The following is a 20,245-nucleotide window of genomic DNA, read 5'->3' as shown; positions in this document are numbered from 1 at the left end:
ATAACAATGGAAAAAGAAATACTGAACGTTGAAACCCCGGAGACATTCCAATTAAAGAAAGGAAGAATGTAATTATTACTATTATGTAATAGAATTCTGTATTTCTGGTTAATGCACAGAGAAAAGAAAACTAAATATGAGGCATGACTATTGGAAAAGAGAAGCAACATTATTATTTGTAAATAAAAGTACCAGTTACAAAATGACTACATAAAAATCAGTAGTTTTCCAGGCAGAAATAACCATTTGGAAAATGGAGTGATCAAAGCTCTTTAACAATAACAGAAATAGATAAAATAATTACTAACAAACTTAATGTGTAAGCCCTATACAAGGTAGATAGTTGAAGTTTGATAAAGCACTTAAAAGAACACCTGAAAAAAAAAACATTTTATTTTACTTTTTAAAGATTTTATTTATTTATTCATGAGAGACAAACACAGAGAGAGAGAGAGAGAGAGAGAGAGAAGATGAGAGAGAGAGGCAGAGACACAGGCAGAGGGAGAAGCAGGCTCCATGCAGGGAGCCTGAGGTAGGACTCCATCCCAGGTCTCCAGGATCACACCCTGGACTGAAGGTGGCGCTAAACTGCTGAGCCACCCGGGCTGCCCGAAAAAAACATTTTAATGGATGGAAAGCTAGACTATAGCAATATGTCAATTATTTCCACATTAATTCTACCACATTCACAATAGGACTATTATTTGTTTTTTTAATTAATTAATTAATTAATTAATTATTTTTTTGTGTATTTTTATTGGAGTTTGATTTGTCCACATATAGTATAACTTAACAGCTCATCCTGTTAAGTGCCCCCCTCAGTGCCCATAACCTAGTCACCCCATTCCCCTGCCCACCTCCCCTTCCACTACCACTTGTTCGTTTCCCAAAGTTAAGAGTCTCTCATGTTTTGTCACCCTCTCTGATTTTTCCCACTCATTGTCTTTCCTTTCCCCTATGATCCCTTTCACTATTTTTTATATTCCCCATATGAGTGGAACCATATGATGATTGTCCTTTTCCGATTGACTTACTTCACTCAGCATCATACCCTCCAGTTCCATCCACGTTGGAGCAAATGGTGGGTATTTGTCATTTCTAATGGCTGAGTAATATTCCATTGTATACATAGACCACATCTTCTTCATCCATTCTTCTTTCGATGGACACCAAGGCTCTTTCCACAGTTTGGCTATAGGGGACACTGCTGCTATAAACATTGGGGTACGGGTGTCCTGGCATTTCACTGCATCTGTATCTTTGGGGTAAATCCCCAGCAGTGCAATTGCTGGGTTGGAGAGTAGCTCTATTTTTAACTCTTTGAGGAACCTGCACACAGTTTCCAGAGGGACTGTACCAGTTCACATTCCCACCAACAGTGCAATAGGGTTCCCCTGTCTCCACATCCTCTCCAATATTTGTTGTTTCCTGTCTTGTTAGTTTTCACCATTCTCACTGGGGTGAGGTGGTATCTCACTGTGATTTTGATTTGTATTTCCCTGATGGCAAGTGATGCCGAGCAATTTCTCATGTGCCTGTTGGCCATGCCTATGTCTTCTTTGCTGAAATTTCTCTTCATGTCTTTTGCCCATTTCATGATTGGATTGTTTGTTTCTTTGGTGTTGAGTTTAATAAGTTCTTTATAGATCTTGGATACCAGCCCTTTATCTGATATGTCATTTGCAAATATCTTCTCCCATTCTGTAGGTTGTCTTTTAGTTTTGTTGACTGTTTCTTTCGCTGTGCAGAAGCTTCTTATCTTGATGAAATCCAAATAGTTCATTTTTGCTTTTGTTTCTTTTGCCTTCATAGATGTATCTTGCAAGAAGTTGCTGTGGCCAAGTTCATAAAGGGTGTTGCCTGTGTTTTCCTCTAGGATTTTGATGGACTCTTGTCTCACATTTAGATCTTTCATCCATTTTGCGTTTATCTTTGTGTATGGTGAAAGAAAGTGGTCTAGTTTCATTCTTCTGCACGTGGCTGTCCAATTTTCACAGCACCATTTATTAAAGAGACTGTCCTTTTTCCAGTGGATAGTTGTTCCTCCTTTGTTGAATATTAATTGGCCATAGAGTTGAGGGCCCATTTCTGGATTCTCTATTCTGTTCCATTGATCTATGTGTCTGTTTTTGTGCCAGTACCACACTGTCTTGATTATCACAGCTTTGTAGTACAACCTGAAATCTGGCATTGTGATGCCCCCGGCTCTGGTTTTCTTTTTCAATATTCCCCTGGCTATTCAGGATCTTTTCTGATTCCACACAAATCTTAAGATGATTTGTTCCAACTCTCTGAAGAAAGTCCATGGTATTTTGACAGGAATTGCATTGAACTGTAAATTGCCCAGGGTAGCACTGACATTTTCATAATATTAATTCTTCCAATCCATGAACATGGAATATTTTTCCATCTCTTTGTGTCTTTCTCAATTTCTTTCAGAAGTGTTCTATAGTTTTTAGGGTATAGATCCTTTATAGGTTATATTAGATTATTCCTAGATTTGTTGGTTAGATTTATTCCTAGATACCTTATGCTTTGGGTTGCAATTGTAAATGGGATTGACTCCTTAATTTCTCTTTCTTCAGTCTCATTGTTAATGTATAGAAATGCCACTGATTTCTGGGCATTGATTTTGTATCCTGCCACACTGCCATTCGAATTGCTGTATGAGTTCTAGCAATCTTGGGGTGGAGTCTTTTGGGTTTTCTAGGTACAGTATCTTGTCATCTGTGAAGAAGGAGAGTTTGACTTCTTTGCCAATTTGGATGCTTTTTTATTTCTTTTTGTTGTCGGATTGCTGAGGCTAGGACTTCTAGTACTAAGTTGAAAAGCAGTGGTGAGAGTGGACATCCCTGTCGTGTTCCTGATCTTAGGGGAAAGGCTCTCAGTGTTTCCCCATTGAGAATGATATTTGCTGTGGGCTTTTCATAGATGGCTTTTAAGATGCTGAGGAATGTTCCCTCTATACCTATACCCTGGAGAGTTTTGATCAGGAATGGATGCTGTATTTTGTCAAATGCTTTCTCTGCATCTATTGAGAGGATCATATGGCTCTTGTTTTTTCTCTTCTTGATATGATCTATCACACTGATTGCTTTATGAGTGTTGAACCAGCTTTGCATCCTGGGCATAAATCCCACTTGGTCATGGTGAATAATCTTCTTGATGCACTGTTGGATCCTATTGGCTAGTACCTTGTTGAGAATTTTTGCATTCAAGTTCATTAGGGATATTGGTCTATACTTCTTTTTGGTGGGGTCTTTGTCTGGTTTTGGATTTAAGGTGATGATGGCCTCATAAAATGAGTTTGGAAGTATTCTGTCCTTTTCTATCCTTTGGAACAGCATTAGTAGAATAGGTATTATTTCTTCTTTAAGGTTTGCTAGAATTCCCCTGGGAAGCCATCTGGCCCTGGACTTTTGTGTCTTGGGAGGTTTTTTTTTTTTTTTTTTTTTTTTTAATTTTTTTTGTGATAGTCACACAGAGAGAGAGAGAGAATGAGGCAGAGACACAGGCAGAGGGAGAAGCAGGCTCCATGCACCGGGAGCCCAACGTGGGATTCAATCCCGGGTCTCCAGGATCGCGCCCTGGGCCAAAGGCAGGCGCCAAACCGCTGAGCAACCCAGGGATCTTGGGAGGTTTTTGATGACTGCTTCAATTTCCTTGCTGGTTATTGGCCTATTCAGGTTTTCTATTTCCTCCTCTTCCAGTTTTGGTAATTTGTGGTCCAGAAATGCATCCATTTCTTCTGGATTGCCTAATATGTGGTCATATACCTGCTCATAACACATTTTTAAAATTTTTCATATTTCCTTGTATTGTTTGTGATTTCTCCTCTTTCATTCATGATTTTATTAATTTGAGTCTTTTTTCTTTTATTTTTAATAAGGCTGGCTAATGGTGAATCTATCTTATGAATTCTTTCAAAGAACCAATTCCTGATTTTTTTGATCTGTTCTACAGTTATTCTGGTCTCTATTTCATGGAGTTCTGCTCAAATCTTTATCATCTCTCTTCTTCTGCTTGGTGTAGGTTTTATTTGCTTCTCTTTCTCCAATTCCTTTAGGTGCGAGGTTAGCTTGTGTATTTAAGTTTTTTTTCCAATTGTTTAGGGAGGCTTGTATTGCGATGTATTTCCCTCCTAGGACTGCTTTTGTTTTGTCTCAAATATTTTGAACGGTTGTATCTTCATTCTCATTAGTTTCCATGAATCTTTTTAATTCTTCTCTAATTTCCTGGTTGACCCATTCATCTTTTAGCAGGATGCTCTTTAACCTCCATGTGTTTGAGTTTCTTCCAAATTTCTTCTTGTGATTGAGTTCTAGTTTTGAAGTATTGTGGTCTGAAAATATGCAGGGGACAATCCCAATCTTTTGGTATCGGTTGAGACCTGTTTTGTGACCCAGTATGAGGTCTATTCTAGAGAAAGTTCCATGTGCACTTGAAAAGAATGTGTATTCAGTTGCGTTTGGATGCAAAGTTCTGTATGTATCTGTGAAATCCATCTGGTCCAGTGTATCATATAAAGCCCTTATTAAAAAAAAAAAAAAAAAAAAAAAAAAGCCCTAGTTTCTTTGGTGATGTTTTGCTTAGAAAATCTGTCATTTGCAGAAAGTGCCGTGTTGAAGTCTGCCAGTACTAGTATATTATGATCTAAGTATATCTTTACTTTGGTTATTAATTGATTGATATACTTGGCAGCTCCCACATTAGGGGCATAAATATTCATGATTGTTAGGTATTCTTGTTGCACAGACCCTTTAAGTATGATAGCGTCCTTCTTCATCTCTTATTACAGTCTTTGAGATAAACTTTAATTTATCTGATATGAGGATTGCTATCCCAGCTTTCTTTTGAGGACCCTTTGAATGGTAAGGCGGGAGGTGTCCTTGGGTCTCAAATGAGTCTCTTGTAGACAGCAAATAGATGGGTCTTGCCTTTTTATCCAGTTTGAAACCCTGCGTCTTTTGATGGTATCATTTAGCCCATTAACGTTCAGAGTAACTATTGAAAGATACGAATTTAGTGTCATCATAATACCTATTCAGTCCCTGTTTTTGTAGATTATTTCTTTGGGCTTCCTCTTTCTTTTACAGGGTCCCCCTTAATATTTCTTGCAGAGCTGGTTTGGTGGTCACATGTTCTTCCAGTTTCTGCCTATCCTGAAATCTCTTATCTCTCTGTCTATGCCAAATGAGAACCTCACTGGATATAGTATTCTTGGATGCATGTTCTTCTCATTTAGGACACTGAATATATCCTGCCATCCCATTCTGGCCTGCCAGGTCTCTGTGGAGAGGTCTGCTACTAATCTAATATTTCTCCCCATATAAGTTAAGAATCTTGTCTCTTGCTGCTTAAAGGATTTTCTCTTTATCTTTGGAATTTGCAAGTTTCACTATTAAATGTCGAAGTGTTGTATGGTTTTTATTGATTTGGGGGGTGACCTGTCTATCTCCTAGATCTGAATGCCTGTTTCCCTCCCCAAATTAGGGAATTTCTCAGCTATGATTTGTTCAAATATGCTTTCTGGCCCTCTCGGTGCCCTCTGGAACCCCAATTATACGTAGATTTTTCCTCCTGAGGCTGTCATTTATTTCCCTTAACCTTTCCTCATGGTCTTTTAATTATTTTTCTCTTTTTTCCTCAGCTTCCTTCCTTGCCATCAATTTGTCTTCTATATCACTCACTCTTTCTTTCACCTCATTAACCCTCATCATTAGGACCTCCAGTTTGGATTACATCTCATTTAATTGATCTTTAATTTCAGCCTGATTAGATCTAAACTCTGTAGTCATGAAATCTCTTGAATCCTTTATGATTTTTTCCAGAGCCACCAGTAGCTTTATAATTGTGCTTCTGAATTGGCTTTCTGACATCGAATTGTAATCCAAATTCTGTAACTCTGTGTGTAACTTTGTGTACTGTTTCTGATTCTTTCTTTTGTGATGAGTTCTTCCTTATGTTCATTTTGCTCAGTGCAAAGGGGCTGTATGAGTGTGCTGAATCAAGAATACCAACCACCACCTAAGTAAATTTCAGTCTAGATGATTCTTGAAGAAGCAAAAACTTCTCTCTGTAGCATTCTGGCTGTTCTCTCTTTAAATCTCAGGACAAATCCATAGGTGGTAGGTGTTAAGTTGGGATCAGGTGAGTTGAAGATCCCTACTCTTCTACCATCTTGCCCCAATCCCTAGGATGGTTATTTGGAACATCGGAAAGTGATTGGAAAAAAATCACAGAAAGGAATAAATGAGTGATACTACTTAAGGGAAAATTTAAAATAAGATCAATGATGGAAGACTTAAACTACTAGGTAGTGAATCATTTCATAAAACTATAATGGTGAAATCATTATAGGAATTATACAAGAAGGAACAAAGCAATCAGTGGAAGAGTATATGATTTCAGAAGTAGACCTTAGCATATGAGTTTGTTATGTAAGAAAACAGGCAGTTTAAAACAATGGATAAAGATCTATTCAGCATGGGCATCTGGGTGGCCCAGTCAGTTAAGTGGCTGCCTTTAACTCAGGTCATGATCCTAGGGTCCTGGGATCAAGCCCCTGGAGCCCAGAGTCCAAAGGTTCAAGCCCCATGTCGGTAGGTCTGGCCCCCTGCTCAGTCGGGAGCCATCCTCTCTCCCTCTCCTTCTGCTGCTCCCCCTGTTTATGATCTCTTTCTCTCTCTCTCTTTCAAATAAATAAATAAAATCTTAAAAGAAAATAAGATCTATTCGCAATTAATCCTGAGATGCAACCATTTGTTTTAGGTGAAATTTGCATATTTAGATTTGGTTCTTCACACCGTATACTAAAATAAACGTAAAATAGATTAGAGAAGTAAAAGTAAAGAATGAAATAATGGGCAAACTAGAAGAGAGAATGGCAAGCCAAATACATAATACCAAATTAGTGGAGGCCTTTCTGAGCATAAAGGCAAAGAAAGAAATCTTGCAAGGTAAGTTTGAAAAACAAATATCATAATGTAAAAATACAAACTGTTGTATGATAAAAAAAAATCACATTTAGAATAGAATGGCAAATTACAGACCGGCAATACATTTAACAGAATTTCCTGCTCTTAGTTCAAAGAAGTCCTGTAAAAAAAATAAAATAAATTTGGAAAATGTACTATTCAAAAATGTAAAAATAAAAATAGTCAGTAAACATGTTTTTAAAGTTTATCCTCACCTGTAATGGAAGAAATGCTCATTAAAGTAAGACATATCATTTTAATCCACCAAACTACAAAAAGGATAAATATTTTTATAAGAATTAAAATTATGTGGGATTCTTATACATAGGTTGAGTAAATGTTTTTTACAGCCATATAATGGAGTATATGCCATCATTAAAAATTAACTCTCAAGGGATATTTATGGATGTGGAAAAATGCCCAGACTATATTATTAACTGTAGAAAAGTAAGCTATCACATGTTATGATTCAATTTGATTAATACATGGTATAAGCAAATATATATTAAATAAAGTCTGGTTGGGAAATAAAATTAATGATATTTTAGCATTGGGATAATATCTACTCTGCCACATGTATAAAAGTCAAAATTCTGGATTTCAGATATCAGATGACTTGAGCCCAATTTTATATTGGAAAGTCATCTACAAAGCAAAGTTCCTACATTTTGCAGATAGCCATTCTTATTGGCATTAGATTATGACTCAAGCTACAACTAACATCAAGAGCTTTTATTAAGAGAAAACAGACTCATGGCACCTGGATGGCGGAGCCAGTTGGGTCAGCTCGGATTTGGATCTCAAGGGCATGAGTTCAAGCCCTGCATTGGGCTCCACTAGGCATGGAGCCTAGTTAAAAAAAAAAAAAAAAAAGACAACAAACTTCACATTCCTGCATATTAAATTGATGTAAAATTCATATTTGTCCTTCAATATTGTCTCCATAATATATTACTGTGTACTTAGGCTCATCTGTCATTCTCAGACCTCTATATAATGAGTAGTTCAGGTATGAAAAATCTTGGGAAATTTTAAGATCAGATTTCTCAATTTTAGAAGAAATGGTTTTAGAAGTGAAATTATCCATCTCATGTTGGAGACCAATTGGGAATAACAAGAATGCCCTATATGGGAAATAAGATATGATTGTTTTACTAATTTTTTATTGAGAATAATTATTATAATCAATATTTTAAATTTTATGACCATTTTTCAGTTAAATGTTTTAGTATTTGAAAACAAAATAGTTTCCTCCTATCTTATAGTTCCATACTATCAGCTATTTTACCCAATGATAAAATGTGTTATTAGTTATAATTATATTATTTATCATTATAGTTGTTTCTCATCTAAAATATTTCTGATTCTTTTATAAAACATCTTTCCATTTATTTGATACTGCAGGATTATTTTTCACACTTTTGCAGACTATGACAAGAAAATGTACTAAATTAAAAATTGATTTTTCCATAGGATAACATACTCTGTTAAATACACATAAGGCTATTTAAATCATGAGACATCTTGATGAGGGATCTGCCCTAGTCTTCAGAATTTTACTGATCTTTATTTTTTACATAATAATCTAGAACAGAGGCCAGAAAACTACAGGAAGTAGACCAAATTTGACCCACTTCCTGTTTTTGTAAATAAAGTGTTATTGGAACACAGCCACACTGATTTCTTGGGAATTTGTGGCTGCCTTTGAGCTACAATGACAGAGGTAGATAAGTAGAACAGAAGTGATAGCCTGCAAAGTCTAAAATATTTACTGTCCAGTCCTTTTTCAGAAAACATTTACTGATTCCTGCTCTAAAAACTAATTCCTAACCAAGTCTTAAGATTCTGTGGTTTCTTTCCTAAATTCTCTTTTGCAGATGTTTCATCTCACTGGTGAAATGACATGTGTTTCATTGTTCAGTAAGAGATGCCTTTTATGTTTAACCCTTAATGTATGTACTTTAACACTTACCTGAATATATTATCCTGGCAAAATAAGTCATATTCTGAAACCCTTTCTATAGAACTGAGATAAGTTAGAGAAGAGATAATATTTACACTTTAATACCTTGATTAGATAGATGCTGAAAGCTAGGAGGGTATTGTCTTCTAGGCTGCCTTATTAAGTGGGGTTCACTTAACATGATTCCTTCGGGCTTTGAAATTAACACCCATTGAAACTCAGTGGAGAATAGTACAATTAATTTGAAGTACAGCTCTCTATCAGTTTGTTTTGGAATTAGATAATGCTGAGAAGAACGGAAGAAGTTGAAAATAAAAACATGGGGAACCTATCATAGTTAGGAGTTCACACTTCATTGAAATTCATTTTGAGGGCAGCCCTGGTGTCTCAGTGGCTTAGCGCTGCCTTTGGCCCAGGGAGTGATCCTGGAGACCCGGGATCGAGTCCCACATCAGGCTTCCTGCATGGAGTCTGCTTCTCCCTCTGCCTGTGTCTCTGCCTCTCTCTCTCTCTCTCTCTCTCTCTCTCTTTGTGTCTCATGAATAAATAAATAAAAACCTTAAAAAAAAAGAAATTCATTTTGAGGAATATTAACAAAACAATGTCATCTCTATAAATACTGCATAAAGATTTGGCCTATGTTCAAAAGCAACATAGATTTCCTCTCATAACATGCTATAATACTAATTCCCAAATGTGATGACTGAGGACTTTAAGTGTAGAGCACATATCACATTAATATGGTACACAGAATCAATTCCTAAATATTTTCCAAAATGCTGTCTCTAAAATGAAAATTTCACTTACTCATTTTCAGCAATTGTTGACTTGCTATACATATATTACAAATATATATAAAGGTATTAAGAACAGCTGATATTTACTAAATGTTTAATACTTTATAAATTCCATTACCCTATTTTACAGATGAGGAAACAAGCTTAGATAGGAAAAATAACTTGCCTAAGATCCCATTCCTGTTTTGTGCCCAAAACAGAATTCTAACTCAAGCAAAAGTTTGACTCCACCCCCCACCACCCCCACTTTGAGCCTTATACTCCTGACGTCTAAAGTAAGCTAAAAGCAACCAATCAGAGTGTAATGATAGATGCTGGCACTTGTTTGGGGGAGGCACTGAGAAAGGATTGCTCTCTCTTGGTCGAAGAGACAGGCTGGAGTTGAATTGGATCTACTAATTAGAAACAAAGAAGCTATTCCAGAGATAAGTAACAGCAGGTTCAAAGGCAGAGATGAAAGAGCACAACACATTTAGGCATGGGCACTAAAGGGGCATTAGAACAGGTTGTAGAGGATGGACAGGAGGAGTGGAGGGGGACTGCCAAGTTGACATTTCATACAGGAAGTCAGTGGTGAATCTTCAGGAATCACCTGGGGTGCCTTGTTTACAATGAAAATTGCTGGACCCAAACTGCCGGAGAATCTTATTCAGCTACATTCATGAATTTGCTTTCAACAGGAATACTAGGTGATTCCAGTGTAGGAGAGAGCCTCTCTGCTCACAGTGTTAAGAATGTCAGGAAATCGGGCAGTCCGGGTGGCCCAGCGGTTTAGCGCCACCTTCGGCCCAGGGCATGATCCTGAAGACCCGAGATCGAGTCCCACGACTCTGCCTGTGTCTCTCTGCCTCTCTCTCTCTCTGTGTGTGTCTCTCATGAATAAATAAATAAAATCTTAAAAAGAAAAGGAATGTCAGGAAATCAATATGCTGGAGCATGATATGGCTAATATCATTGGGTTTTAGAAAAAACAATGCAGCAGCTCAATGGAGAGAGGAAGGTGTTCTTAAAGGGGATTTTTGGGTATTTTAAAATTCAGAGATAATAGAAAGGTGATTTTTCTTAGTAACACTAAGAAACACTTTCTTGTGTCTTTGTAACACACACACAAATACACAACCTTTTGTTTATAATTGCTTTCATAGGTTAGAAAGAAAACTAAAAATTAAGTGTCTGGTCGTGTGAATTTTCTAAGGCACTGTAAGTTACCAAAATGCATTACTTTTTCAAATCAAACGTTTTCATGTTCTACCATTCTCAATCCTTCGTACCCTAGCAATTAGTAAACTGCAAATCAGTTAATAGGGAATCAATTGTGAATAAATGGATGAATTACTTAATTGAATCACATATTTCCAGTGGAACCTAATTTCACACAATATAACTGTGGGCTTATTTAATAAATCAAGCAAAATGCACTTTCTGTATTTTTCCTGGGATTAATTTAACATTTTTTTTAAGATTTTATTTATTTATTCATGAGAGAGAGAGACAGAGACAGAAAGAGAGAGGCAGAGACACAGGCAGAGGGAGAAGCAGGCTCCATGCAGGGAGCCTGATGTGGGATTCAATCCCAGGTCTCCAAGATCAGGCCCTGGGCTGAAGGTGGCGCTAAACCGCTGAGCCACCTGAGCTGCCCTAATTTAACAATTTAAAGGACTAATTAGTTAAGATGAAATTTTGACTGACCCGTAAATTTAAGATACGGTACTGTCTTGTTAAATATAAGATAAAGGTTATTAATTCCCACTGACTCTGAATATATCTGGAATAGAGTAAGTGAAGACAAACTGCACTTTAAAAATTATCTGTTCCATTTATTTACTTGTAGCTCTCAAAATGACTTGTGATCAGGTGACTCCCAAAATATACTTTTTTAGAAAATTGATATATCCTCAGGGCAAAAGGAAATGTCAATACATTTTTCAATATTTAAACAAAATTGAAAGGAAACAAGGAGAAGAGGGAACAGCCATCTAACTCCTCTGGAATTAAACAGGCTTCAAATGTCAGACTTTCTGGGTAACCAGAGATGATGGCCTTGATCAACTGGGGATTCTCACACTTGGGATGCCAGATCACACACTGATGTTTATTCCACACTTAAGTTTATTCAACACAGATGGTAGGCATAAAACAGCAGAGCTCTAATGGATCATGTTCAGGCAAAATGATAGATACAGTCTTCTTTGTTGACAGTAGAGATGTTTTCACATTCCACTTGAATTAAATTATGCTCATCCATGCCATGGTACATAATCTCTGGCAAGGATTCTTAGAAAAAGTCATCATGTAGACTCGTTCATTGCAAAACAAATTTTTTTAAAAAGTTGCAAAGTAAGACTATACGAAAACATAAGGCAAAAGTTGAATGACCTCCATTAATTGTGAAAAACATATAGGTATTTATATTAATATTTATCAGTATGGATTCATGTACCATATATAAATATATACCTAGATGTAAAATTCAGGAGTTATACAAATCCTTAATTTTAACAGACTAGCAAACATATTTTGAATTTCCAACATGAAACAGAAATTATGTGTGAGATATACTAAGTATGATTTTATATGATACCAGCCCTAACTTTAAAATGTTCACAATCAAGTTTCGTAAATAAGACATAAGTACATGAAGTTTTATATAAAAGGGAGAAGTTAAATAGTAAAATAAGATGTGATCACAGCAATTATGAAGCATTATCAGGATGGACTCCAATAATAATTGCTGGGTCTTAAAATAATAAATGGACTATAGCTGGGTAGAGAAAGAGGGCAGAAAATTTTTCCAATCAAGGAAGAGAGTAGAACTAAACAAAATCTTATTAACCCAGTGCTTGCTGAATTAGACCTTTTAGGGATGACCTAAGCATAGTGCTGTTAGGGGTTCATAAGAACACATTCAGGTATACTGGTTAACCAGAAGGACTCACAGAACTCCCCAAAAGCTGTTATTCTCAAGGTTGCCATTTGTTATAGCAAAAGGATACAGATTAAAATCAGTAAAGGTGAAAAATACATACGTACGGTAGAGTCCACAAGAGACCAAACACAAGCTTCCAGTTGTCTTCTCCCAGTGGAGTTATACAGACAGCACTTAAGTCCCCCAGCAGCAATTCGTGAAAATACACACCAAGTGTTGCCAACCAGGGAAGCCTACCCATGATTTGGTGTCCAGGGTTTTTATTGAGGGTCAGGCAGATTAAGTATGAATTTCTCTATGACTGTTCTCATCACTAATCTTCAGCCCCTCCAAGAGGTCAAACTGATTCAGCCTGGCCCATCTCCAGATGAATAAAAACATCCATTCAGCATAAAGCATCTTGTTAGCATAAACTATCTTGCAAAGCCCCAAACCCAAGATTTACAAAGGCACTCTTATCAGGTGCGATATCCCAATGGCTTGGAGGTTATCTCCCAGGAGCCAGACAGAGCCAGTTTTTTCTTTGGAATGTGAGGGTTTGAACACCCCAAATCTGCTGAGTTAAACTTCTACTTCACAATAGAGAGTTTGAATGACTACGGGTCTTAAATTAAAAAAATAATAATAATAAGGAAAACAAATAGAGATCTGAAATCCTAAAATATGATACCTGCAAAAAATTTGTCTATATCCATTTGTTCTGATGAGGAGAAAAAAAAGTATGAGTAAAAAGAAAACCAACTTCATAGGATCACAATTGGCCTTATGTTTGCATGGGGACCCAGGTGTTCTGCACAGTGTAGTGGGCATCAGTGGAATAATTTGTTGCTCTAAGTGATCCTAATAGCACGACTACCTAAGGAGTGAGTTGTTACTCACCACATTGTAAATATTTCACTGTCACTCCCATTAACAGTTCTATAAAAGAAAGTTTATGTTGTGCTAAAGTGAAAATTTGAGAATTGGCTACTTACCAATTTTTTTCTTTTCATTTCACCCTCCTCCGACCCCAACTCTGCACCCTATTACTGTCTTTTCTGAACTGCTATGTGTCATCTCTGAAGATGTTCCAGTGGATTCGATCGCCATCGGCAGGACTGGGTGGACAGCGGATGCCCTGAAGAGGTACATGTGCTTTCTCATGACAAGATTCTTGGGACCAAGCTGCAATATAGAGTTGCTACATCTTAATGAAGATGACATCTAATTTAACAAAGCTATCCAGCAATTATCGAGCCCTTAATATGTGCCACACGTTTATCTCGATTTAGTCTCAGACCCTTCCTTGGACATGGGAGCTGTTATCACCTCCATATGACTAAGAGAAGAGGGAGAGGTGAGGGGAGATGGTGGGGACGGGGGCGTTGAGGGTATCAGAGTTAGGTGTGTGGTTAGGAAATAGAACCAGAATTTGAATTTTACAAGCAAAGGGCAATTCTCTTAAACACTTACTGCTTTTCTAAGATCTCAGAAGCCTTTTTGCTTGAGTTACAAAACCAGTGGTATGGAGGAAAAGACTGATTGCAGCAAACTAATGTAAAATAAGTTAGAAATAGTATAACATGGATACAATAACCCTGAGACAAAAGTGATGGAGACAGTGATGCAAGGACGTGATTTAAGCAGGTGTATGCAATCGCAGAAGCAATTTTATCCTGTTTAAAATTTTCTAGTGAATTGTATTTACACTGTCATTTCAGGTCCCATGAACATATCCTATTAGGGTCACAAAGAAAAGTATTTGTTTTTTTCTGCCTGTGTTAAGTTTTGGGGTGTGGATTTTCAATGAAAACTCAAACTCTTAACAATTACACAAGTTTTCTCATTCAGGAAAAGCAAACCATGTGAAAGTGCTCTCTTTAAAACTATTGGGAGACCAATGGTTATTAGAGCCTTTTTTAAAAACTAAGTTCTTATTTATGATGTCCTATAAATATCTTTAGAAAAACATCTTTGAGAATATACTTGATTTTTAAGTGCAGTATTGCCAATGCAGCTTTAATCAACTTTCTGACATTCATTTGGGAGATTACAGTGATACACACTAATCTATCTATTTCACTTCACTTATAGAACAACATCATTCAAAGTGAAAATATACTGCTTGAACGATGGTTGTGTTTTCAGATTGATGTTTCTTTCATGTAATCATATTTACCTCAATGAAAATGTTGAAATTGAATAGCTATAGTTGGGTAAAGATCGAGAGTGTAATTCAGACATCCTAATTTTCTTGCCCACCATGAACCAAGGAAATAGAGAAGAAGCCATCATGTTTTAGACTGTCCAAAATATATCTGTGGAGAGTTTACTATATCTGGTGGAATGTGCCGAGCACTAAAATTGCAAAGAAAAAAAAATCACTCCCTATTCCCAAGGATCTCAGAGTCAAGTATTTTCAATATTCAGTGTTCCCTTTTAATTATGTAATTAAATTGTCAATATTAGTGGCTTTGTGTTGAGCAATTCTGTCCTTCTAAAAGTCACTGACTCCAGTCCATCTTCTGTGCCTAAAACTAGAGTTAGATTTTCTTTCTGATCCAGTGAGATGAATTTACTCCGTGAGTGCAAATCCTAATATGAGCACTTACTATAAACTGTTCTAAGCATAAATAATGTAAAAATGGAAGAAGTTTGTCTACCAGGTAGATACACCACTGAACAAAGGGCTATATTTAGAGAAGGACATGGACAGAGAGTAACTATAAGGATGTGGTGTTGGTAACTAGCATAAGGTAAGGTTTGCTTGAAGAGGAGATATTTGAGATGAAGGATAACTGGACCTAAGAAGAGAAGTGGTGAGAAGTGAGATGGGTGACGTAAACAGAGCCCCAACTATGACAAGCTGAAGGACTTTGGACTTTACCCTAAAGACAAGGGAAGTATGGAGTTTCCTCAAAAACTAAAAATAGTACTATCGTATCATCCAGCAATTCCACTTCCAGGTATTTACCTGAAGAAAATGAAACGCTAACTCAAAAATATAACAGCATCCCCATGTTGATTGCAGCATTATTTATAATAGCCAAGATATGGAAATAACCTAGGTGTCCATTGATGAATGAATGGGTAAAGAAAGTGTAGTGTATGTGTATGAATGTACACAAATACATATACATACAATGGAATATTATTTAGCCATAAAAAGAAGGAAATCTTGCCATTTGTCACAATATGGAACGATCTTGAGGGCATTATGCTAAATAAAATAAATCAGATAGAAAAGGCAAATACTGTATGATCTCATTTATTTGTGGAATCTAAACAAAACAAAAACCAAAAAAAAATTTAAAAAAACCCAAACTCATAGATAGAGAACAGATGAGTGGTGAGAGTGGGTAGAAATTATAGGAGGGGCTCAAAAGGTGCAAACTTCCAGTTATAAAATAAATAAGTCCTAAGGATTTAATGTATAACATTGTGACTATAGTTAATAATACTTTGTCACATAATTTGAAAATTACTGAGAGTAAACCCTAAAAATCCTCATCACAACAACAACAAAAAACTTTTTGTAATTATGATGACAGATGTAAAGTAGACTTACCGCGGTAATCATTTTGCAATGTATAGAAATATCATTATGTCATGCACTTGAAACTAATATATTGCTATATGTATATCTTATATCTCAATTTGAAATATAAAAGCAAGGAAAGGATTTTAATCATGGCTTTTTGGAAGAATCACCCAGCTATGGGTGAATAATAGGTTATGAGGCGAGAAGCCAGTAAGTTGACTATAGTAATAGCCCTGGCCAGAGATGCTGATGATCTCACCTAAATCAGTGGGTAAGGAGTGGTGACCACAGAAGAGAAGGAGGAAAGGATCAGTAGTTAGGTAGCTGAATGGAAATGAAGACTGTGAAAGTGTTTTAAAATTCTCTTTATCCTTTTCTTTCAAAAAATCTTTTTAACACTGTATAATATTAATGTAACTCTGAAACACATTGAGCAAATGAAGCCCTGTGATCATGCTACTCAATATATGAGTGAGATTACCAGGGACTATGAAACTGGCTATTAGCTCCTACTCCTTTGCATCTGTGCCCTTCCCTATTCAAAACAAACAAAACTATTCTGAATTTTTAATTTATCACTCAGAATTTTGTTTTTAACACTTATCTGTATTGGTGCCATGATGGTGATTTATTAATTTCCATAGCAATATATTCCATGCTATTAATGTACCATTAATTCACGAGGTACCTGAATGTCTCAGTCCATTGAGCATCCGACTCTTGATTTTGGCTCAGGTCATGATCTCAGAATCGTGAGATCGAGACCCACCTCAGGCTCTGGGCTCAGCAGCAGAAACTCTCTTCCCCTAACTGGTTCAAAAATTTTTTTTTAATCTTTTTAAAAATATGCCATTCATTCACTTACCAAATACTTATTGTATGCCCAAGATGTCACAGGCATTTTTTTAGGTACTAGAATGGAATAGTTAGGGGAAAAAAATTGACAATTCAAAGCAAATTACCAAACTCTGCCTTACTAGAGGTTACATTCTCACAATCATATTTTCTTCACTCAGTCTTTGGTTTATGGACATTTGTTTCAGGATTTTTCTTCTGACAGAAGTGTCTTATGCTTATCTCCTGAATCAAATGGACACAAGTTTCTCTAATATTCCTAAAAATGGAATTAGTCATTGTGAGTTAGGTAAATGCTCAAATTTGGAAGATAATGTCAAACTATTTCCAGTTTATCCATGTTCCACTACCAGCACGATGCTGGAACTCAAACAGGCTCCCATTATTTCATGATCCCTACAACTCTGATTTTGTCAGATTTCTTCATTTCTGCAAATCTAATGGGTATAAAATGGTATCTTATCAGGAACTTCATTTGCATTTCACCAATTATCAAAGAAATTGAATGTATTTTCATATTCTTTTTGGCTTCTGTGTATCTCCTTCTGCCTTTCCTTTTCTGTGAGATGCCTCTTCATATCTTTTTGTGATTTTTCTATTGAGTAATTATCTTTCTCTTTTTATTCCAGACAGTAAATATCCATTGATAGTATGTAACAGACATAATAGGTCTGATATATAGCCACCTTATAAAACTCTCTTACTAATTTAAAAATATGTATCAAGATACTTGGTGGCTCTCTACATAAGCAATCTTATCACCTAGAAATAATGAGAGTTTTGGAAGTAATAATCTAGAAATAATAATAGTTTGGGGGGCATCCCCCTCCCACTTTTGCTCTCTCTCTCTCTCAAATAAACAAATAAATCTTTTTATAAAATGAGAGTTTTGATTCTTACTATCCTTTATACCTTTTTATTTATTTTTGTTGTATTCTTACTTAGCTGGTATCTCCAGTTGTATGTATCTTCCCCAGATTTTGCCTTCTCTTTTCATTTTCTCCATGACTTTATTTAGTTGACATCTATTATCAATCTAAGGTACCGAATCAATCTTTTATTTCCTGGTTAGTTTTTGTGTATATGTATCTTCAAAATTCGTTGGAACTTGTTCATGGAATAGTACATGGGCAATTTGTGCAAATTATCTACATGTTCTCAAAAAGAATGTGTGTTTTCTAACCAATTGGGTGTCAGGTTTAGTAACGTAGTATTTAATCAGACTTTTCTCCATCCTCTTTATTTTCACCTTTTGGACTCTTTGGAGATAGCCTTGACCTTCTTATCACTTCCTTTTAACCTCCTCTTTTATATCATCTATCTTCTTATTTCTCTGTGTTGTCCTGGGTAGTTTCTTTAAATCAAACAAATCAACAGTAGGGATTTTCTGAAAAGGTGTTGTGGAAAAACAAGCAAAACAGGGCAAGATATCTGAATCAATTTGCCAGTTTATTAATTCTGTCTTCATCTTGTTTAATCCACTATTAAACATATTCATTGAAGTAATAATGTCAAAAAGAGTATTTTTCATTTCTAAAACTTTAAAGTTTATACTTTATTAAATCTGCCAAGACATTTTTCTAGTCTATGTTACTAGTTCAATTTGAATTTTTATTTCTTTAAATATTTAATATATAATTTTTATGTATCTTATATTGGATGACCACAATATCTTAAGATTTGGGTATTTTAAATATGTTGTTCATTGTTTTTGCTAACTTTGTCAGTTTTCTTGTTCTTTTTGTGTCCTTTAATTAGGATTGCATTTTTATTTGATCTTATTCCATGGTAATCCCTGGGACCTAAATAGATTGTATTTTCCACCAAAGAATGTTTGATGAGAACCTGAGAGTTTTAGGGGATACCATATGTCCCTATTTAATATAGAGAGGAGATGTTTAGATTTATCTCAGCCATCTCCTGCTGGCACAAGGCTTGATCTCCTTGAAGCACTATTGGGTTTTAACATTTCTTGCCCTCTGGGCAAATCCTGCATTTTTACCTTGCTTAATGTGTATCAGACTCTTACTCTATATAGCACATAGCTTTTGCTTTGTTTTGGGGGAGAGACAATAAAAATGTACCATTGGAGATTTTCTTTGCTTCCTGCAAATCCTAGTAATGATAAATTCATTTTATCCAGAATCTACTTGTTTTGTAGAAGGAGGACCATTTAGAGTCTTTAATCTGCCTTTACTGCTATAAGTGAAACAAGTTCAGGATGTTACCTTAAACATTAGAGTGTTTGCTAATACTGGTCTTTGACAATAGAAACACAGGGGGAGAATAATATGTGGCCAGTTCCATTTGAGATGTATTGAATTTGAGATGTCTGTGACACCCACATGCATATGTTAAGTCAATAGATGAATATTTGGGTCAGAAATCCAAAAGAGAGATGTGTATTGTTGGTATCGATTTATGTAAATCAACATAAAGATGTGAATTGAAATGATGGGTGAAAATTGCTAGTGAGAAAGCATATAGCAAAAAGATTAGTCAAGAAAGATCTATAAGAACTATGAACACATAATAGACAAAAATAAAAAGGAAATAAAGGAGTTATAAAAAGCTATCAGAAAACTGGTGAGAATATGTGTCACAGAACCCAAAACTAGAAAGTGGACAGCTGTGTCACATGCTGTGAGATATGAAGAATAAAGACGATTTTGTGCATAAGGAGATATTAGAACCACCAGCATAAGAAATTTTAATAAGGTTGTATTGGATACATTTTCATAAGTGGGGGAAATGAGAGTCTGTGAAGACCAGGGCAGACCAATCTCTCTGGAAGTATGACTGAATGGAAGGAAAAGTAGAGGAACGTCAGGATGCATTGTGGAGGAGGAGGAGGACTGAGTTTTTAAAATAAGATTGGGCATGCTTGAGTGTGTTTAAGTGCTAATGGGAACAAGGCAGTAGAAAACTCAAGATTGAAAACATTGAAGAGAAAGGATGATATTAAATGAGCAAACTCACCATACCTGAGTAAGTGGGCTAAATTGGGCCAGAGTAGAGGTAGAGAGAATAGCTAAAAATACTGAGACCCATCCATTATTACAGAAAGAAAGAGGGATAGGTCGGTGTAGATTCAAGCAAGGATACTGATTTGTGAAGAAATGTAGAGTTCTTGCTGATGATTCTTATCAAGGAAATAAAAGGTGAGCCCATGGGGTAATACTGGAAGAGGCATTATGGGATTATAGT

General features: G+C 36.0%; 1 protein-coding gene across 5 annotated transcripts in view; it reads left to right on the top strand.

Moving 5' to 3' along the window:
* PLXDC2 (plexin domain containing 2) overlaps nt 1-20,245 on the top strand; it is a 510,869-nt gene that overhangs the window by 418,675 nt on the left and 71,949 nt on the right. For all 5 annotated transcript variants that reach the window (XM_025464029.3, XM_049097150.1, XM_025464027.3 and 2 more), the window contains one exon: nt 13,728-13,788. In XM_025464029.3, the coding sequence (XP_025319814.1) occupies nt 13,728-13,788 (61 nt within the window). The remainder of the gene's footprint in view (nt 1-13,727; nt 13,789-20,245) is intronic.

The sequence above is a fragment of the Canis lupus genome, chromosome 2 (genome assembly GCF_003254725.2).
Source record: "Canis lupus dingo isolate Sandy chromosome 2, ASM325472v2, whole genome shotgun sequence".
NCBI classification, from domain to species: Eukaryota; Metazoa; Chordata; class Mammalia; order Carnivora; family Canidae; genus Canis; species Canis lupus.
This window is presented reverse-complemented; position numbering and strand designations above follow the sequence as displayed.